This window comes from Diabrotica undecimpunctata, chromosome 1 (genome assembly GCF_040954645.1).
Source record: "Diabrotica undecimpunctata isolate CICGRU chromosome 1, icDiaUnde3, whole genome shotgun sequence".
Classification (NCBI taxonomy): Eukaryota; Metazoa; Arthropoda; class Insecta; order Coleoptera; family Chrysomelidae; genus Diabrotica; species Diabrotica undecimpunctata.
In genome coordinates, this window is record NC_092803.1 from 110,641,124 (window position 1) to 110,664,605 (window position 23,482).

The 23,482-nt window shown below is 34.0% G+C and overlaps 1 protein-coding gene across 4 annotated transcripts in view; it reads left to right on the plus strand.

The window, feature by feature from the left end:
- LOC140452342 (uncharacterized) overlaps window positions 1–23,482 on the plus strand; it is a 262,587-nt gene that overhangs the window by 173,123 nt on the left and 65,982 nt on the right. For all 4 annotated transcript variants that reach the window (XM_072546552.1, XM_072546533.1, XM_072546543.1 and 1 more), the window contains 4 exons: window positions 2,857–3,093; window positions 8,798–9,004; window positions 14,918–15,248; window positions 18,945–19,062. In XM_072546552.1, coding sequence (XP_072402653.1) covers window positions 2,857–3,093; window positions 8,798–9,004; window positions 14,918–15,248; window positions 18,945–19,062 — 893 coding nt within the window. The remainder of the gene's footprint in view (window positions 1–2,856; window positions 3,094–8,797; window positions 9,005–14,917; window positions 15,249–18,944; window positions 19,063–23,482) is intronic.

Below are 23,482 nucleotides of genomic sequence, written 5' to 3' on the forward strand. Positions count from 1 at the left end.
TTAAGATAGACATAAGATTATTAAGATATAAAGCACCCAATTTGTTTTTCTTCGACTTTTTCTTTTTATGTAGACATGACTATCTGTTTTTCAATATGCCTCCAGTAAGTTCTCGTTCCATTGTTTTCGTGGTCTTCCTACTGATCATCACCCTATTGGGGAACCGTCTCTTGCCGTCTTTACTACTCTATTTGTTGTTATTCGGCTTATATGATCGTTCCATTATACTCTTCTATTTCTTACCCAGTTCCAGATGTTCTCCACCTTGCATCTACGTTGTATATCTCTACTCTTCTGGCTCTGTCCCATAGTGTAGTACCATTAATTTTTCAAAGTGTTTTCATCTCTGCTGTCTCTAGCATCCTTTTTGTCCTCTATGTGACAGATCGTGTTTTTGCTCTATTTACTTGATCTTCCACTTCAGTGTCGAGCTTTCCGTAGCTAGATAATGTAATACCTAGATATTTAAACTCTATCACTTGTTTTATTATCTGACCTTTTAGCTCCAATTTACATCTTAGTAAATTTGCTGTTGTAACCAAGTATTTTGTCTTTTTTAAGGAAATTAACATGTAACATTTTCTAACATTTATATTAAATTGGTGCAGCATACGTTGTAAATCATCTTCACTTTAAGAAAATAGTATTGCGTCGTCTGCGTCCCATTTGGTATCCTTTTCAGTTCTTATTTTTTTTATTATTTCATCCATAAACAGGTTGAACAATAGAGGACTCAGGGAATCTCACTGTCTTATCCCATTGCCAGCTTTAACAAGTTTGGTTAGTTCTTCTTCTACTTTTACTTTTATTATGTTGTCTTGGTAAATGTTTTCGATCGTTTTGATTATTCTTAGAGGTATCTATTTTGCGTAAAATAAGTGAATAATGTCCTTTAATTTGACCCGGTCAAATGCCTTCTTAAGGTCCACGAAATATAGATATGCCGCTTGTACTAGGAATGGCGGTTTTTGACAAAACACCGGTTTTCGGTTATACCGGTTTTTTTTTATTACGGTTTAACCTGGCCAAAAAAACCGGTTTTTCCAAAAACCGGTTTTCGGTTTTTTTAATCCAATAGGTTACAAGTTTGCACTTTCATTTTGCTTCTGTATTTATAAAATAAAATAAAATTTAAATTATGGTTTTGTTTGGAATAATTACTTGAGAATAATAATCATGATTGGGATCCAAAATAATACCTAACCTAATCCTAATTACCGTAAAAACCTAATAACCGGTTTTTAATTTAAAAATAAAAAACCGGTTACAACCGGGACAAAAAAACAACCGATAAAACCGGTTATTGCGAAGTAAAAAACCGGTTTTTGGTTAAAACCGGTAGGTTTTTCCCATCCCTAGCTTGTACTGTATTGTAAAAAGGCTTTCTTCTTTTTTTCCCATGTTGTCTTCAGTTATTCTCTAAACCATGAAGTTTTCTTTTTTGATATGTTATAGTGTTCGTTACTTTCCTCTCTTTAAGTGATTCTGTTGCTGCGTTAATTATGTTATTTTTGAGTTTTTTTCAGCATTTCTCGATTTTATCGTTTTCTTATATGTCATTCTCAACAATCTTCTCTGATATTATTTTTCTGTATAAGTATTCCGTGGATTCCGTATTAAGTCCTTCTAAACTGTCAAAGTTGTTTACCGCACTATTATCTACTACAGATTGTTATAACCAGTCGCTTTAAACTTTTCTCTTTAAGCGATAAGTTTCATTAGGGCATCTTCTTTGAGGGTGTGAAGTTACGGGACCGACTAAGAAACGAAGATCTGCGAAGAAGGACGAGTATTGCTGATGTTGTGAAATGCATGGCGGAACTGAAATGGAACTTGGCAGGTCATGTAGCGAGAATACACGACTCACGATGGATGAGCAAAATTACAAATTGGAGGCCAAGAGCAGACAAACGTAGTAGAGAAAGACCACCTACACGTTGGGCTGACGGCATCAGGCGTATCACCAAAAATTGGCAACAAAAAGCACAAAATCGTAAAGAATGGAGGAGTTTGAGGCAGGCCTATGTCCAGCAGTGGTCGTGATAAATTAAGGCTGAATGATGATGATAATGATCTTTTTTGAACAATTTTTTATTATCGGGCACTATTTGTTCCAAGCAGTTCTTGAGGATCACTGCTATATTGATGTCCATTAGAGCAGTTTTGTAATTATTATCTCTGAGTGTACTTCTTGAGTTCTTAACTCTGTAACGTCTTAGTTTTCACTCGGGAATTTGTTTGAATTTCAGTAATATAATGATCTTACTAGTACCAACGCCCTGTTCTCTCACTTTTCTGATCTTTCACCTCCAGATAAGCATTGTCGAAATACCTTATATTTCTCGGTATTATTTAAAATATTTCTGAAATCGTTCACTAATATGGTAATCCGATAATGTGGAGACTGGTAACTCTCCCTTAGCCCGATGGACGTTCTTTTTGAAACTATTATTAGTTTTTGATTATTTCTCTGTACCTTAATTTTCTAGTTTTAATGATTCTTTTTCTTCTGCTCCTACGACCATGATATTAGATATTAGAATAAATATGAAAGGAGGTGCGGCCGAATGTCCCTAGTAATATGTTTGTGACAGTTCTTTTTATACACGTAGTTGTCATGATGGTTTAGGCATGGTACGGTAAACCTACATTACTTTGCGTTTGCAGCTCTTGGTCCTATCTTTTATCTTCTAGAATATTTACTTCACTACATGACTGAAACAATTAAAATGAAATGGATTTTTTGTAAAAACTGTCTGATTTTTTTGTATAAAAAACTTTAAGCAAAAAATTTGTTTTAAAACTATTAAAATAACTACCTATTATAAAATCTGTTACTCAATTATATTTTTGTAGGTTATATCAAATTCCCAAAATGCTCGACCGTCATCATCAGCTGCCAGCGTTTCTAGTAGAATATCAAACTCCTCCCACATTAAAGATGATAAAGGATTCTTCTTCGGAGAAGAAACGTTGGACAGCAAATGGAGGCATCCAGATATAGAAACAACGTCAGTTTCAAGCTTAGAAGATTGGCTACAAACTGATTCCAGTTTTGGATCACGAAAATACGTCGACAGAGTTACTCTTACGGTAAGGCCAAAAAAATTGTTGAATAAATATTTTAAATATAAATTTAAAAAAATCTTGTTTTACGCATATAATAAGTCAATAAGTCAATATACGTTTGATAGTGGTAATGTAACTCTGTGGAATATTAAAAAGGCGAACTCCAGATAATATGGTTAACATAAAATGTGTACCTCTAAAATAACAAAGAAAAATTCCTCTTCTTGCTTTAGATTTATCATCTGTTTATTTTTTTCGTAACATGTTCCAATACAAATTCTCAGCTATTTCTCCATCTTTTAGGTGGTGTTCCTAATTATTAACGACTAGTAGATTTGTTTTAATTACTATCAAACGTTATATTGCGTTTTGATCATAGACACGAGAGCAACTAATCTTTCTACAATGTCTTTCGGGGAATTGCTAACTCGGAATGGACCTTTCGGCTGTTGTTCCACATCCACCTCGATATTGAGTAGGTAGCTCGTACGTGCGTCAACTAATGAATGTACCTTGATTCCATATGTCGATGGCTTATTTGGCATATATTGCCTGAAAGCACATCGCTCTCTGAACGATTCAAGCTTCTCGTCAATTGTCAAAAATTCAGAGGGAAAATATGCAGATTTGCAATTTTCCACAAACCTGTCGAAAAAAAGCTCTGATATGAGCTAGTTTATCTAACTTGACTCTTTCTTTACGGTTTTGTTTGTTATCGAATCTTAGACATAAAATTAAAAATTCGAATCGACGTTGGCTCATTGTGTAATGAAAAACGTCCATTCACCAGACAAGTAAACAAGCCCCAACACAGCGTTGATTTATCTCATAGATGTATTCCCATAATGTGGAGAGTTCTTCCAACTTTCAAATTTTTCTGCATTTCGTTAGTTAGTATGATTAACCAAGTCAGCAATCATTTGTCCATCAATAAATAGCAGGAAGCCCTCAATTGGTATCTTGTCATGTTTTGCGTGATTTTTGACTAACGGTAAATGTGTAATTAAGTTTTCTGCTCTTGTTCAAACATTTCGGTTATTGGGTTCTTTACTCCATTTCATTCCATTATTTCCGGAATAATAACAACCTTATCTGATACTTTCTATAACAGCTTGCTGAGTTTCATTCTCTTCTTGGGGTTCTTGTTTCACATCTGGATAATCGCTGTTGATAAGGGAAGTGCGGATATTGCCGCCCACTTAAGCAATTTGTTGAATTAAACAAAAACTATAGGTCTTGAAACAGGATTTCAACTGTCAAAATACAGTCATGTTATCGACTTCTAATTATTTAAGCCTGAAAGTGTTGATTTATTTTATTTTGCGGAGTATTACATTTATATTCTCAAACCTACACTCGGGTGGAATTATCCAACCATGCGGGTAATTGCGCCCAGTGATGGTATAATACCGCCCAGGGTTACATTATATGAAAATCAAACACAAAATAATTATTTGCTCACAAACAACTTCTATATATTTATTATGTAAAAAAAACATATTCAAAGAACTACTTAATTAAAAAAACGAATAGAAAAACATTTAAAACTACACTCTATTTGCAATAATCGCATACAAAAGTTTTGTGATTATCGTAACCACTGCATTCCTTATGCGCCCATTTATGGCAAACTGCGCATCTGTACCACATTTCAGATTCTCCATATTCACCACAATACATGCATTCTTCTTCTATGTCGCTGTTGGGAAAATCGGAACTATGATCGTTGTAAATTTCCATTTCATCGTGGGATGAATCACTTGAAGAACTATCGTCAAACTTGACTTTCCTCGTGGCGCGTTTTACCTTTTTGCTGACATTATTGACAGAAAGTATTTGCTTTCCTTTCTTCTGTAATTTTCTATTCTCTTTTTGCTCCAGTTCTATTTTTTCTGGAGTTGCCGTCAAAATCTTTGAAATGCCTGATTTTCTACCCCTCTTTTTTAATTTATTTTTATTCACTACGCACAACGGTGTCATTTGTTCAATAGATATATCCCCTTGTCTCTCGTTTATAAGATTTTAATGATGAAGGAGCGACATCTGTCTGAGCTTCGATGACTTTTGATGTACTTGGAATAACATCAGGTTCATTTATTTCCAAGACTGCATCTTTTGAAGGTACTCGATTTGGTTTGGAGGTATAGGGAGTAATATCAGCTTCAGGAAGTTGTAGTTCGACAGCGGGAATGTTAGAAAGGGTGGAAGACAAAAAATCTTCATCCGTGAAAATATTCGGTCTATATGGAACAATACCACTTATTTTAAAGCCTTTTTGAGCTTTTTCCATGGTGGCTACATGAACGAATGCTCGATTGAAAATTTCCGATATATCAAATGGTGTTATTTTTTGGTGAACATTTCGTCTCATATAGAGAGAACATTCACTTGAATAGGCAGATTTTAGCGGCCCAAAGAATGTCAGATCTAGTGGCTGTAGCTTATGGGACGTGTGGGGCGAAAACGATAACATAATGATCCCATTTTCACGGCAAAATTCATATGCAGATAAAGAACAATGACTGCTGTGATTATCAAGCAACAGAAATGCTGGGTTGTCCTTAGAAGTAGATGCGTGTTTATTAAAATGCTTAAGCAAAATGAAGAATGAATTTTCATTCATCCAGCCTTTGGCCGAGCATTCATATATGGCACCTACCGGTCCATTGCGTTTGAGCTGATCCGACATTCGGATTCAAGGATAAATAAACATCGGTGGTATATATATATATATATATATATATATATATATATATATATATATATATATATATATATCCCTGATGCACTTACTGAGCAGCACACAGTTATATTTCGACCTCTCTCCCAACTTACAGCTTTTCCCAGTTGTTTGACACCTTTTGGGGCTATAATCTTGGATGGTAATACCTGTCTCGTCGACAATAAATATACGGCAGGCTTGAAAGTTATATTTTGTTAAGACTATATTTAAATTTGTAAAAAAAGGCCTACACTTTCAGCATTAAAACCCGAAATTCTCCCTAAACTGGTTGCCTCGGGTTTCCTCAAACTAAAATTTGGATGCCGTTTTAAGAAAGCTTAAAGCCAGTCTTTACCGGCCATTTTTTTTTGTCATCGTTGAAGCAGTTTTTAATATTATTTTTAACCGCAAACTCGTAGACGATTTTTCGTAAATCAGTGGCCGTTAGACCATAGAATATCTTCGCCAGATAGATGCAGCGATCAGCCACTTGATGTTCTTGTTCACTGGAAAATATAGGATTACGACCTAGTTGTGCTGCACAAGCATTGTTGGCATTTAGTCTATCTTTTAATGTAGAATATGGGATACCTGAAAAAAGAACATTAGAAAATGGATTAAAAAATAGAAATCCTATATTACCAAACTCTCTTGCACTTTGCCTTTTTCCCTTTCCGTTTCTAACTGCATTTATAGCTTCCTGAAGTTGTTCTGCACTCCAAGTTGCCTTTTTCCGTGAATTCACTGTTGCCTTTGGCATTCTTTATCCTAAATTAAAAATGTATAAATTAATGTTTAATACCGCTCACTGGAGGGTAATACCGCCCAAGTTGGGCGAAATTACCCGCCATCGCCATATTATAAGCAAAACAATTGTTAATCGTTATTTCTCAAAATAAATAAAAAAAAAATCAATAAATTAAGTATAAAAATAAGTTACTTACAAATTATTTTCGAGCACGTAAATATTATAGCGGCACCACACAAAACACGTTTATCTCTGTCAAACAACTAACCGTGCTTATGGCTGGCGATCTTGTTGCTCGCTTCTTTCGGTAGTATCGTGACGTCACTTCAACGTTGTCAAAGTTACTATTTCTCTATGTTTAACATATTGTATAGAGTGGGCGGTATTTGCCGCTGGACGGTAATACCCGCATTTCCCCTACTTACATTGTCAATATTGTCCTCTGTCTCTGAATCATCTTGATCAATAAATTCGCATTCATTTTCACACTCTTCCCACATACGCATGAGATGAGCCTGCTCTTTTTCATAGTCGCCCATTATTTCCAAATCTACGAGAGTTAAATTAAGAATAACTCAATATAAATAGTATGTATAAGATGGCTTACCTCTGAAAATTTCGTCGAAGTAATGACCTGACTACAATGATTGCATCAGATTGTAGACAAATATGTGTTCGAAAGCTATTAAAGCGCTGTTGGCGTTTGAAGTTAAATTTGAACTTATAATGGTTACTCTCTGAACTCTGGTGTTTCTCACATCCCACGTGTTGGATGCTGAGTTAATCCTATTTCTTTTGATTTTGTATTTACGTCTAACAGCACTTGCTCCAATTCATGTTAAACTATAAATACTATAAATATATTAAAAATTGTAAATACTATAAAAATTCTTTGGAAAAATCTAATTTGACCACACAAGACACTTAATATAATTTAATTTTTAACTTACCATAAAAGACACGATTAAAATTACAGTTCAAAAGGTTCGTCTTCTATCTCTGAATTCTTATTTTCCAGAGAATTCGCGGTATCATTATCACTATCTTCCTGCAAATGTATTAATAATTAATTTATAATTAAATGCAAAGCTGGTCCCTTTTTCATAAAATAAAGCTCGAATGAAGTAGCGTGTGCGCAATATTTTTTTCACTACTCTTTAAAAATTTTGAGCAAAATTGATCACAATATTTTTTAACGTTTTAAAATTTAAAATTAACATTTCAATTTGTCACATGTTTCAGAGCAGCTCGTACTAATTCACTTGGATTTAAGTCGGGGTGGTAGGATGGTAGTCTTTAGACCTAATGTCCTGCATCATTTATAATCTGATTATATATGATTATATATCTGATGTTAATCTAGGTTTGTGAATTTTTATTAGAATATATAATTCTGCCTTTATCATTTCTTCTTAAAAAGAGAATGTTACGCTATTTTAACCATTCCTTTATTTTATCTTTTCTATACCTCAACGTGGGACATTTTTAAACTTAAATATTGTGATATGTTTCATTATCTATATCCAATACTATGGGCTGGTATGTTAGGAACAAGTTTTTCATAAACCTATCCATTTTTTATAATTATTAGAGTTCATTTCATTGTGATAATCTCCCAACTCAGTTCTAGATTTAAATTTTAAACGTCCGTTTTTTTTAACCCATTTCGGCGCCGGCGTAAACAATAATCAGTATCTGTCCTATTGAACACTGGCTTGTGCAAACATGCGGTGGTATTATCTCCCCAGTATATGTCATGGATGTGAGAGAAATAAATATTCCTAAGAAACTTCTTCTGTAGCAGGTATAAAATCCTATCACTTTTTTATATTAGAATTTTCCTGTTATTTTTTGTTTTTTTTTTATAGAAATCCAATATTCCCCATCATTTTTCTCAAAGTTTTATGTGACTCCGTATAAATATTATCTTCCTTGGTAGGAACTCGTTTTTCCATGACATAACAATTGATTAATATACGACGAATTAAGTCTCTGTCAAAATTGTCCAAGTTGGATTTTGGGGCAGATTTTATTCTTTTGTTGTTAGCTTTTCCTACCTACCTTCCTGCCTACCTTTTTATATATTTTTCATTTCAAAAGAGATCCGTTTTATAGGGCTTAAACGTACTCCCATTGCCAAGGCATTGGGCTCCTGAACTTTCTTAAAATCTTAAACAGGTTGATATTATATCGTTTCTCGCTGCATAAAAACAATACATTTGCTATAAATAAAAATGTATTTTAATTTTTTTTTTCAGATAAAACAAGATATCGAGGAAGTATCTCACGCCAGCGATTCAGATCACGAAGGCAACGAAGATGATGACAATGAGTACTTTCGTACAAAATCGTCATTTTGGAGCGATGATGAACCCAATTGGTTTTTACAGAAGCGAACTTTTCAAGGAACGCATTCACCGGTACCGGTACCAATGTTGGTACCGAATCCAACAATAGAAGCAAAGGTAATCATTTAATTGTTTTTGTATCTGTTTTGAATATACAAGGCCACAATTTGAAAACTGTTCACTGGTAATGTCTTGATTCCTACAAATAGTATAAAACATCAGAAAGACAGGTTAGTTTTAATCTATAAATTCCGTTTAGAGACTACGTGTCATAGGCAGTAACCTTCGTTGAGAGCTACCATAAATTGAATCTAGTTAAAACTACTACATATAGTAATTTTCATATAAAAATGCGTGCACGTCACAATTTACATAAAGTGACGTCACTTATATTTAAAATTTCCAGAACGTCAAGGTTAGAGTTCAAATTTTCCTAACACAGCTAATAATACGAAACCCATACGGAACTGCTCGATCTTTCGTAGGCGTCAACATGGTATAATAATCAGAAAAATCTTATATATATATTTAGGGATTCTACAGTATTCACTGCCTTCCCTCGCTCAACCGTTTCCATCTCTCTCTGTTGTTCCATTCTCCATCGTTCAGTCCTCTCTTACTCATGGCGTCGTCTACTTCGTTCCTCCAGGATTTTCGGGGTCGTCCTCTTTTCCTCCTTCCTATGGGGCTCCATTCGGTTATTTTCTTTATCCATCTGCTGTCGCTAGTTCTTCTTACATGTCCATACCACTTTAGTCTTTTTTGTTCTATATATGTTAGTATGTCTGTTTCTATTGATGTTCTTTGCTTTATTTCGTCATTACTTCTCCTATCCATTCTTGTTACTCTGCAGCATCTTCGCAGGCATTCCATCTCTGTTGCTACTATCTTACTGCTGGTTTTCTTGTTTATGATCCAATTTTCAGCCCCATATGTCATAATACTTCGCACTAATGTTTTATAAATCTGCGTTTTTGTCTTCATATTTAGGTGTCTATCCCACCATACTGAGTTAAATTGTCGGATTGCTGTTCTTGTTTGTCCTAATCTTTGTGTCATTTCTTCCTCTGTTGTTGCCTTTTTCGTGATTATAAACCCCAGGTATTTGAATTTATCCTTTCCTTTGATTGTTACTTTGTCATCAATCTGTAGATCTTCTATGTCTTCTTCACTTGTAGATAGGTACTCTGTTTTCGCGAGGTTAATATCTAGGCCAGCCTTGGTATATTCTTCTTGTAGTTTTTTCATCATGTAGCTGAGGTCGTCTTGGTCTTGTGCAATCACTACTTGATCGTCTGCAAAACTTAATGTATATAGGTATTCGTTCCGTACCGGTACTCCCATGCCTTCGCATTTTCTTTTCCATGTAGTCAAGGCTTTCTCTAAGTATATTTTGAATAGGGTTGGAGATGTGGAACAACCCTGCAGGAGCCCTTTTGTTGTGGTGAAGTCTCCTATGATTCTTGTTCCCATTTTAAGAAAAATCTTATCATCATTATATTGGGAATTTTAGAATTATATTGATTAAATAACCAAAAACATTTGTTATTATTGATAATATAAATTTTATGAAATATCTCTTTAAGTCTAATATTCCACAAAATAATAATTTTAATTAAATATATTAGACAATTGTACGCAACTGGTACGGGATTACTTCTAATTTTTTGACAGTTCAGCGTGTGGTAAAAGTGTTTAAAGTATTGCCGCTTTTTTATAGTAACAATATTGTTTATGTTTTGATTTTTTACACAATTTGATCATAATATATTATAATATATTAATAAATTTTATTTATAAATACATATTAAATTTAGATTAATAGCGTTAAAAACTAATTATTCTGGTGTATTGTGATTGTCCTATGCCAAAACAACTAAATAGTCTGTAGAAAGCTGATAGGCTTTCATATAAGATAGATTATTTTGAATAAGAAATAATGGCGGGACGTTTTTATTATTATTGCTCCTAAAACTGGTAAGTTTAAAATTTAGAATATCTAATTTAATAGTAATCTTAAAACTAAGTGTATTTACTGTTAATATAATAGTTTGACAAATAGTTGACATTTTAAAAATTCTTCACTTACTAACCATTCTGATGTTTTGGCAACGCTGTGGTGTTCTGACGTCGTAAATCTTGAATGACGTGCACGCATTTTTATATGAAAAATACTATATATAATTATCAGTTGTGTACGATACAGTGTTGCTGGCAGATAGTGCGCAGGAGTTCCAAAGGATGATGGATAACGTTGTTGAAACATTGTAGTAACAAATACGACGACCAAGAAAACATAAATAATGATCATTAGTAAGAACACCAACACAAACGCCCAAATTACAATAGGCGATACACCGTTAGAAAGAGTGAAAACATTATGCTATTTGGGCTGCAATATTAAGGATACTTGGGATCACAGCAAGTATAAATATAAAAACTCGTATTGAAAAAGCCAGAAGCTCTTCCAACAGCCTTAGGAAGATTCTCTTCAATTTATCTTTAAGTATCAATATACGCATAAGAATTCTTAGATGTTACGTCTTTAGTGTCCTCCTCTATGGAGTAGAAAGCTGGAGCCTCACACAAATGCCATAAAATGATTAGAGTCATTTTAAATGTGATGCTACCGACATATGTTGAGGGTCTCATATATACCACACAAGTAACATAACTATTTTAAGAGGCTAAGAAAAGACAAAGAAATTATTAACACCGTAAAGAACAGAAAATTGGCTTACTCCGGCATCATCATGCGTAATAATAAATACCGACTTCTACAGTTGATTCTACAAGGCAAGATTGAGGGTAAGAGAGGCCCTGGACGTAGACGTATATCGTGGCTGGCCAATCTTAGGAAGTGGACTGGTCTAACGTCAACTGATCTATTTCAAGCTGTTGTGAATAGAACAATAGATGTTGTGAATAGAACAGATGTTGTGGTCGCCAACATCTCTAAAAGATAGGTAGATTTAGAAGAAGATAATTAACAGCCAAAAATGTATTCTAATACTAATTAAATAACATTTAGAAGGTTTAAATATTTAAACCTAGTAGCAGCTCTGAGGATATACTATTTAGTCCGAAAACGTTGTGTGATTTAGCTCGTAAGGGTTTCTTTAAATAAATATATTTAATTTTAATTTATTTACGCAGGGAAGACGTTCAGTGAATATTTTCAATTCCTCAAGTTTCAATCCCCTATCAAGGGTAAATTTTACCTAGGAAAAAACTCAAAAATGCTTCTCTTATCACCGATAGAAGTTTTTCTTCTAGCCTTTTTTGTTACGCACTACCAATGTTATGTCGTCCGCGTATTCTATAAATTGTGTTGAACTATGAATAATTATCTGTTTCACCATGTGCTTTTGACTGTTTATTAGAAATGTAACAATATGAAATGGAGCCGTTGATACTATTTCCTTGTCCTTGCCACATTCTAGACTGATGTTGTTTATCCTTCTTTTGTTTAAACTTTAGCTAAAGAGTTATTCATTATCATTCTAGTCAGTCCTATTAACTTTGCTAATATTTCCATCATTCTTATTTCCTTTAATAATTGTTGTCGAAGACCTATCGAAAGTCAAAGAACAATATGTGTAGTTCTATGTCATGTTCACAGCTTTTTTTGATGTATTGCGTCTTAGTGATGATCTCCCTTCCCTACATCTTTTTGATTTATGTGTATCTGTTATTGTGTTTATAAGATTTCTTCCTTGTAACAATTTAGTCGGTTTCTTATAATTGTAGTCCGAGTCTTATACGTTGAGTTAATTATCATAATAGCTCTATAGTTATTAAACTAGTTCAATCCTCCTTAAAAATTGGTGTGATGTGTCTGTCTTTTTCATTCTGCAGGTATATTTTCGTCCTTCTAAGTTTTGACCATTAGTTTTTATATCCGCCTCAGCTCTTCTCCTCCGTTTATGGTCAGTTCGTTGTTAATTTCTTCTTTCCCTGTAGTTTTGTGTTTTTAATGTATAAATATAAGTAGGTGCGTCTTTCTTGGCATCTCCATTATCTCTTTTTATTCTCAGTTTTATTTATTATAACCTTATTTAAATATCTTACCTTTACTTACAGCTATCAATGATCTAGTCACTGTACTTTAACACTTTAGTTAATTACAAACACGATAAGATAACAGATTATAAAATACATAAATTTTAAGCAATATTCTGTACAACGCATAGAACTTTTACATAGAAAGATAAAAAGAAAGATAAGTACATAAGGAAAGATAGTTAAGATTTGATTTCACGTACAGTGCGTCTGTATATCCCCTTATACGTATTTTATCCTAAAAGGAATCGACGGAGCGGCTATTTACAAACGCTCTGAACGTGAAAACAATCTTTTCTGTCGTAGTAGAAGCAACACTAAAATGGCTTCGATATGGACGCAATAGCGACATCTGATCATAAATCCGGAATACATAAATTAATTTTTTAGTAAGGGAGCGAGTATTTCACGGATTATAAAAAGGACGGTAAATAAATGTAGACTACCAAAATAATGAAGACTGTCAAAAAAATTACTCTAATTTAAATAACAAAAAAAAAGGTAATATAGGATAGCAACATCAGGAAAAGATGGTCAAAATACTCTTGCCTCAACGTAAAAAGTGAAAAATTACAGTAGCTCTGTAGTAAAGACGAGGTGTGGCGCCATAATTGTTATGAGAATTTCAAAAAATAACGTCATTTCTTACCAAAAATTAATCGAAGTTTATCTGCTGTCATAACTTTGCTGACTGACTTTACTGGAAAGCCGTTTGCTGACATTTAGCTTGCTTATTTAAAATTGAATTATATATCCTGTGATCGGTCCACGTAATTCGTAACATTAAGTAACATTCGTAAGATCCACCTTCGCATGTCAGTATTGGGAATATTAAGCAGCTTATCAACCTCATTATTACAGTTCGTGAAATTTAAGAGTCCTTCCTTATTTTGGCCATCTTTGCTACGGAGACTTTTGCTAGATCACATTTACGTTTTATTTCTTCCTGTAGTGACCCTGTATTGGTCATCAATGGTCGCAGATATAGTATAAGCTCACAAACCGGTCACTTGTCGTTACTTGTTATGGTTGTAATGTAGTGTATCCACTACCATTATCTTTGTCTTTGACATGTTTAGCTGCAGACCAAATATTTGACTTTCATTTTCAACCAGTCGTATAAGATCAATTAACTCTCCTTGACTATTTTCAAGAAGGGCTATGTCGTCTGCAAACCGTAGGTTGTTTATTTTTCGGCCATTTATTGAGATGCTCTTTTTCCATCCTTCGAGCGCGCTTCTCATAATATGCTCTCCGTATACGTATATTAAATAATTATGGCGAAATTTTATATCCTTGTCTGACATAATGTTCTGGATGGAATTCATTTGAGAGTATGTCAAACACATATTTTAGGACGTAAAATTCTGTGTAGTGTTGCCGACTTTTGCGTTAACTTCACCGCATATTAAGGTTACCTCTTTATTTGGAATGTTGGTGATTGTTGTTTCCAATTTTTCGTAGAATTCCTCGATGTTTATGTCCTCTGTTGTACTGGTTGGCACATAAACTTGTATGATATTGAGTTAATGTGGTTTGCCTTTCATTTTAAGGAGAACTATCCTATCGCTTTGAAATCCACGACAGATTTTTGTAATCTGGGTGAGACCATAATGGCAATACCAGTATAGTTCTGAGTCTCACGGCTAGAGACGTAAACATAATTGTCAATACGTATTCCAAAATAGCCCTCTCCTAACCAATGCGTTTCAGCTAGTCCAGTCCATTAATCGTATACAGATACATTATTAAAAAAAAATGATCTTTCTTTTTTTTATCATTGATCGGCAAAATATAAATTCCTTAATTTAAAGTTTCTTTTTGTAAATAACGGTATGACTGGTAGACCTGTCTCTTTAGTCCTGGCCCAACGGATGGAGTGTAGTGGTCATCTTGCCTAGTAGATATCATGTATAAAAAATGTTGGTGCTAAAATTAAATTTATAGTAAACTCACTTTTTATTTTAGGTACTAATAGGTGATAAAGAAGTAGACGATACATCAGATTTATCAGACGTAGAATCAGAATACGGAGACACAGAAATTGTCCCAGCACGGCACAGCATACTTGTCAATTCCAAAACACTTATAGGAGGAAAAAACCCATTACAAAATGGAGTGGGAGATGTGGAATCTGAAAGTGAATCTTCTGCTGATTCAGGTGTAAAAGAAGTCGATAGAGGCCAGTCTGTATTCGATGAATCCGAATTTACGGATAGAGCCGAAGGGGGCAGTCAAAATGAAGATGAACATCACACATCTTTTGTGTCTAAAGCAGATATTACAATAGATGACGATAGTAAGTATCAGTTTTGTATAAGTATTATTATCTGTTTTTAAATAACGATTTTCTTTTTTTTCCTGGATTTCCTTCAGATAATTTACTTGTATAAGTAGATGTAACAACTGTCTATCTCTACTACTCTATCATTTTCGGAAAACACATTAATTGTTTGATTAATTGATGACGTTTATGTTTTCCTTATCTAATAACGTCTTTTACCCCTTACTTATTAGCATAGGCTTAAAACACAGTTTATACTTAAAGTTTATACTTGACAGTTTATACTTGAACTTTTAAAATGAAAGTTTAAATATTTTAGCAATGACCCTTAATATAATTAACCTAAGAAAGACAAAAGTTATATTAGAAAAATTAGAAACGCAGAAATATAATTTAAAAAACAATGATTCAAATTATTTTAGACGAACTAGTTTTTGGAAAATCTCTCTCTCTCTCTCTGTCTCTCTCTCTCCCTCTCTCTCTCTCTCTCTCTCTATTGTAGTTGTCTTCTGCTTTGAATATCTTAATTGTAGCAGTCGGCAGTATTTTTCGAAATTGTATATAATAGTGATTCGAGTCAACGCCAAAATCGTAATTCGAATATGAGCAACAATTCCTATCTAATTTTGTTAAAGTTCTTAAATCATATTAGAAATAACGTGTCGACAGAAGATAAAGTATTCAAAGTTAACGAAATTTATTATATTACTTACTTTTTGTTAGTTTGTTAGTTTTGTTTTTCAGCAGGCATTTGTAATGGTACATTCTCATACATTTCTGGCACTTAATTCCAAAATTTGCTACGGTTGCATTTTTCGTACATATAAAACACAATCCCTTATTACGAATGATATTATCCTTAGGGAGGTGCATTGGGATTGTGGACATCCCCTCATTGCCTAAATTACTTGAACTTGGAGAACTCCGCTGGGTTGAAATAATGGATTTTTTGGTCATCGGAACTTCGTTTTCTGTCAAAAGTGTTGTTAAGTTGCTGACGTGTTTTGGTTTTTCTGGCCTCTTTGTTACTTTGGTCATTTTGTTCATTTCACGCTTTCTCTTATTTTCTTCTTTCTTCATCTCTTTCTGTAGCTTAGCTTCTTCCTTTTCTTCATCAATTTTTTTCCACCCAGTAGATGTTATCACGTATGGCATTTTTTCGATTGTATACTGAGACTTTCGCTCTGGTGTCAGTTGACAGAGCAAACTGTCGCGAAACCCGTGATCAGCTTCCACGATAGAATTACAATTTTTTGACGTATTACATTGATTGTGGCACTCGCTTTCTTGACTTTTCTTGCCTCCTTGTACGTACGGTAGTTCTTGATCAATATTTTGTTGATTTTTTATGTTTTGTTGAAATTCTAGGCTTTCTAAAATCGTAGCAAGTTGGTTGTCTTCTGAATTTGGTTCCATTATAGAGTGGCTTATTATTTCAGGTTGCTCTTATATAAGTACACTATCTCCGAAAACTATTTCCATATCTTTAATACTTTCTTGGTTTAAATACGGTACAGGCAGCTGACACTTTTCGAAAAGCCTCTCTTCATTTTGATGTAACTCACACTCTTCACCATCAAACAGCACAAGAGAATCATCTGCACTAGAACTGCATGATTCAGCAGTTGCCCCTTTTGTAAATCTTAAAAATATTTTTACAAGCAACTGGAAATCTTCACCTTCATCACCTTTACTCCAGTTTTCTTTGTACTGTCTAAGTTGGTTTAATTTATTTTGCCCAATAATGGAAATAAAGTCATCATATGTCATTCCGCAACTTTCCTTTCCGTTCACATTTCCAACAGCTCTATCTGGTCCTGTTGTTTTCTTCCCAATACATTTTAAAAAGTCAATGGATTCGATATTCCAGGGATACAATCCGCAAGCTTTAAAACCGTTACAAGTTGAAGAACTCTTTAGTGACGTTAAGGAATCTTCTAATATTGGTGCAAAATGAATTTTGGTCAATCCAATGAAGGGATTATTTCTTCGCCATTTCAGAACTGCGCGTTTCCAGGCATTCTTCAGAGGTTTAAATCAGCTAACATCTGCTGGTTGAAGGATTCTGATAGCATTTGGATATAATGCAATAAGTATTATTTGAAGCCTCGTGGAAAGGGTACTTAGTTCATAGCTCATGTGAGTTTTGTGACCATCTACAAAAAGAATGACGGGAAACTGTATTTCGTTTTTGCAAAGATGGGGATGGAGTATATTTGAAATATAGTCCACAAACAATTAGGATTTCATCCAGCCATTGTCGCTTGTTCTTATTCCCCACGTATCAGGAACACTCTCACCAACAGCAGTAGGAAGCCTCTTATAGAGGCAAATGATCATCGGCGGAGTTACTGAGCCAGCAGCTGAGAAGGTGAACATCACAGTAAGATTGGCCTTTGCTGTTTAGCACCGCGAGGAGCGACAACCTTATCCTCTTTTGAACAGAAGAGGAAACAAGTTTCGTCCCCGTTGAACACTCTTTTTGGATCTTGCAATATATCGAAATAATTTTTCTCCTTTAAATAATTTTCGATCTTGGAGAACCAATTTTTTATGTCCTTCTCAGAAATGCAGCTGCTCGCTTTAGTTACCGCTTCTGGAGTTCTCAGGGTCAAGTTTGGATGACGCTTAAAGAAGGCTTCATACCAGTGTCTTCCAGGTTGGTTGTCTTTGAATGGAGTCTTACGTGGGTTGGCGTCTAAGAAGGTTTTCACTGAAGACTGAATATCGTCTCTCCTTCTGGGGAAACCTTTTCTATGGCAGTCAGTAATCAACTCCTCCAACACGTCTTCTTCGTGTGATGTTAAGTAAGTTGCAGGTCCCTGACCAGTTTTTTTTAATTTGTCACTCAGTTTATGTTGAATAGTTTGTCTGCGAATTCCATATTTTCTTGCAGCCAGTTTCTTGGCCATTCCATTTCCAAAGTCTGTTCAGCACTCTGAAGGACTTCCTCGGTATATCTTTTCTGATATTTCGTATTCCTTTGGACTTTTGGCATTGTAAACAATCTGAAAAAAATGGAATGTTCACCTTTCAAAAAAAAATAATTAATAATTTCAAAAGTTTAATAATTAATAATCGAAATGTCAGTTAATAATGTTGATGCCGATAACTACATCTTACCAGTAATTCCGGAGTTTCAGTTATTGGCATAAGTGCCAATCATTGCTCGTGGCACTTTCCCAAGGCCTAGTAACCGGCACCCTTTTATTTTTAATAACCACTTAAAAAATAGGCAAAAATAAACGCAAAATTTCAGTTAAATTGTATTCTTAAAAGGGGCATTACTAAATACTACACTTTTAATGGAGAGCCGCTAATAAAAACAAATCGCAAACCTACTGCATTCTTAAGAAAATTGTTAAGAAACTTACCTTGTAGGATGGTGTCAACAATCGCAAGCCCACATCTGTAGCCATATGCAAATACAAAACCAATACCTACATTACCCACAAACAAGAATGCGCCATCTATCAAATAGTGTACTGATTAGTATTTACGGATTCCTCCTTTTCTTATAAAACAGTAAAAATATTCGAAGTGCCAATAACGGGGCCCGTGCCGACTACTAGGACACTTACCCTAGTATTAATAGTAAATGGTGTTAACATACCACAAGCAAATAGCTTCAGGACAATACGTACGTTTTACTAATGTATGTTTTTTATTATGTCTATAATTATATCACTAATGTGTTCTCATTTACTTTAGATGTAGAGGATGCATCACTAATGTCAGTATACAGCAACACAGAACAGGAAGCAGAATACACAGAGAGGTACGCATCATTGCCAAGAAAAATTGAAAAGAGACCAGATCCTCACCCTAGGTAAATATATCCTTTTAAATGTTTCTTTTAATTTTAGTGGTTAGTTATCCGACACTAAATAAAGAATAGTGGTACATTTATGGGACATATAAAGACATATTATTGCCAACAAATGGAAAACTTCCTAAAAAATAATCCTGGAAGACAATTTCTCTATATCACATTGTGGATTTGTTTGGAAAAGCATATTCAAGGACAGCATCAATAAAAATTTTTTGCATGGTTTTCGAAAATGTGGCATTATGCCATTTGATAGAGATTTGTTTCGTGGCCAAGATTTTGCAATCCATGACAAGGTAGAAACTTCCCTTGTTGATTGCAATAGTGACTAACTCCACAAACTGAAAATAAATCTCCAAATTGTATTGAGAATCCAACATAAATTATCATTCTACAAGATGTTTCTATATAATCTGGTGGAATAACCACGGTTAATAAAATAAGGAACTTTGTAAAACCAACTGATCTAAACCCTTTGCCTGTTTTACGTGTTCCATCAGGAATTAAACAAAAGAGCTATGTTGCATCTCCTTTAATTACTAGATCGCCTTATACAAACGCTGTTGAAGAAGCACAATCGCCCCAAAATACAAGTTTTAATTTAAAAACTTTACAAAAAATATATATAAAACATTATTAAAATTTTTGATTGATGATTTATATCACACCTTTCAATTTTGTTATCTCAAGTTTTACTCGTGCTTCAATATCTATACTTTACAGCTGATGGGTTAGGTCCAAAGAAAAACGGAATAAAACAACATAATATGATATGAAAATAATGTAATAACATAAACTAATTAAAATACCTCCAAAAATTATTAGCATACAATGTTTATCAAACAAAATTCGTTGTACGTACGTGAACCTTCAATAATGCATGGATAATATAATACAACTACAATCTAAGATACAGCTTATAATTCTACATAAACAAATCAAATAATATTCAGTGTCCTTCCTAATGCAAGTTTGATATAACGATTGTACCAAGAAAAATTTGTATGAATTATCCAATTCTCTCCACAGCTCCGTGTCCCCTCTCAGAACAAATTTGATCTCCTTCGACTATCGACAACTTATTCACACGTTACTAATATGATACAATATTTTTTAACCCAAAGTTCTCAAATTTAATATATTATGAATGTTTCTCCCGTTGAAACGCTTCCTCTGCCTTGAGTTGTCCAATTCCTTGTTCTATGCAAAATTAACTATCAGTTCTCAGCAGCGTCCTATGTAATTGACAATATTAAACAAGATATTGCAATTTAGTGTCTTCAATGCTCTCCTTCGAATGCACGTACCTTTCCAATGATGACAGCCTCTTTTCCTCTCCCCAAACGTAATCTCTCGTTCCGAAATAAACAGCGATACGTAGAATACAAGTAGGAAAAGTTTACTTACAAATTTGTACCAGATCAGCTACCGTCGGACACAATTACTTCACCAACTCACAACTTATTCTTTATCACTTACTACCCTTGGATACCACCTCGAAAACCAACCATTCACTTTAAGAAACTGGAACTAACTGACTCTCTCATCTCCTCTATCCATTCATCCAACCTCTCATTATACACACCCATCACCACTTTCCAAATTCTCGGCCAATCAGAAATTTGCATACCACTCCCACATAAAATCAGAAATACCTACAAACTTTCCTAATTCATATTATTTCTACAAGGACATTTAATTTCTACTGGGTATTTACATATTCCGAACAATCATTTATTTATTAACTATTTTTATTGTCCTTTTCATGGCGCAAATCCGGCTTACGGAACACTTTATGGCTTATGGGGGAAAACCATCGTTAACTTCTATTCATTGTTATATTTATACAAAAGATTATTTTTGGTTAATTCCAGGCAGCTCGGAGTATTTTTTTATTTTCTATAATCTCTGAAATATTGATTTCATCGTACATTTAATATTTTTACCCTTCAATTTTAAATACCACAACAACTCCCGGCCATACTCATGATACCGATAAATGTCGTGAATGTTACAAATCCTACCGCCAAATTCGGTACTTTGATCCCATTTTAGGATCGTACAGCAAACTGATCTGATCTAAGTTCTCTTTAGTTTCATTCACTAGTGAATCCAGTTTAGCTGATCCTGAAAAAGCTTTCCTGTATGTTTTTTATGAGTTTTTGTACCCGATATTTTTTTCGGTATGCACAGATGAAATAGTTATTTGAGATCCTGGTTTCTGCAAGTTTTCTACATCAAAGCTTGACCTTAAATTCGAAAAAACAAATTTACTGGCTATAACATAAGATTTTAATTCCACAATTTTTCGTTTTTGTTCTCCTAAAAGTTTTAACAATCTGTCAATTTTCATGTATAAACTTTCTTCTATAAATGTAAATATATTTAGGCGTTCCATTAGTCTTTTTTTTTTGTCATCAGTTTTCATTTCCAGCAACATCTGCAAATTTTTCTTTTCCAATTTTACAGCTTCCAAATCGGAAATTAATTCCGTTTTCTCCATCTTGCATACTTCTTCTTTAAACACCTCCGTTTCAATTATATCTTTTCCCTTTTCTTTTACCAAACCTGATTTTTCTTTTTCTTCTTCGGCTGAGCTCATCTCTTCTTTTACGGAATTCCCTATTCCTTTTTTTTATTTTGTTTTCTGCTTTTTCTTCTTTCTCTGTCCTTGCTTCGTTGTCAAATTCATTTCCACCGTTTGTTCTTTGTCTAAATCATCATTTTTCCGATTCTCATCTTCCTTGTCCTTTTCCATGTTTTCTCCACATTTTATTTTTCTTTCATCCTCATTTAGTTCACATGTGTTCACGATCCATAGTATTTCTTCACAAACTTCTGGATTTTCGTCCATAATTGCCATCTCTTCCCTGTCCTCCTCCTTTAGTTCTTCTTCTGTTTCTTTTCTATTTTCCATTTCCGTTTCTTATTCCGAGCACTACGTTTCTACTCTTTTCATTTCTCTTATAATAACTTCTTTTTCTTCCGGTTTCTTTTCTATTTTGTTGTCAGTTGCCGACAATTCTTCTGTACCTTTTCTTTTCTGGTTCTCTCTTGTCTCATCTTTTTTTTTTTTCTTCTTTCTTCTCGTTCTCCCTTTTTTTCCTTTTCTTTTCCTCTTCTGATTGATTTATTACCTGTATTTCCAGTTTGTTCTCTACAGTCGTATTGATTTCTTTATGGTTTCCCTGTTCATTTGTCCTTTTAACAATTTTCGTCATATCTGTTTCTTGTCCCTCTTGTTTGTGGTTTGGTTCTGCTCTGATTTCCAATTTATTTTCAGAAAAATTAATCGTGATGTGTTTTTCGCTCAACTCATCTATTCCCGCTATCATATCATGATTTAAATCGTCGATCACCACACATTGCATAATATAGAAATTTTCTCCCACTCTGATCCGTACTCCCAAACCTTCGTTTACTGTCGTCAATTTTTTATTGTTCGCACCCACTAAAGCAACCCTAGGAATCTTATTCATAAATCTGTCCAAATTCAATTCTTTTACTAAATTTCTATTACGAGAATCAATCAAAATTTTAATCGCTTTATTTTTTATAAATGCATCTAAAAATATCAAATTTGAATTAGAGTTTTGTCTTTCGTTCCCCGCCAGCTGTATAAACTCTCTCGGATCACAAAATATACCAGAGAGTTTTTTATGTTTCTTTAGTGGATGCTTTCTTAAAAATCCTGTCTGGGCTCACTGCATCCATCTTCTTCCTCTCGTCCTACGGATACATGGTTCATTTCTCTTCCGTTTTGTCTTTGGAAGCTTTGGTTGTTTCTCTCGTCCCTTTGTTCGTTAATATTCCTATTCGGATGATTTTGTGCAACTCTGTCCCTATTGTTCCTTTCATATGTTCTGTTTTGTGTGCCGTTTCTGTTATCGTAACTTTGTTGTCCATTGTAATTGTTGTAATTTCTCGGCCTATATTCGTTTGTTGTTCTGGGATATCGGTTTCTCTGGTCATAATTTGCTTGGTATCTTCTTTCCGGTCTATGATATTGGTCATTCTGTCTTCTATTCCTCATTTCCTTCTTTTCGCCTCTTTTAACTGTAAAAATTTGCATAAACTATCAATATCTTGATAGTTTCTTAAGATCACGTGATCTTCCAAAGTTTCCTCAAAATGTCTGCTGATCATTTCTACCAGCTGTTCGGTAGAATATTTGTATTACAGATATTTTGAATTATTGTATATCTGTAATGCATATCTTTCTTCAGATATCTCCATTTCCTCAGTATACTTTCCATTTTGTAGTTCTTGATTAATTTCCCTTTGTTTATTTTTCCCCCAGATATAGTTGAGGAATTTGTTTTCGAAATCTGTCCAATTTTCAAATTCATCCTCTTTGCTTTCGTACCATAACGCTGCTTTTTCCTTCAGATGGTTTCTAATTGTTTCTTTGCAATCGTCA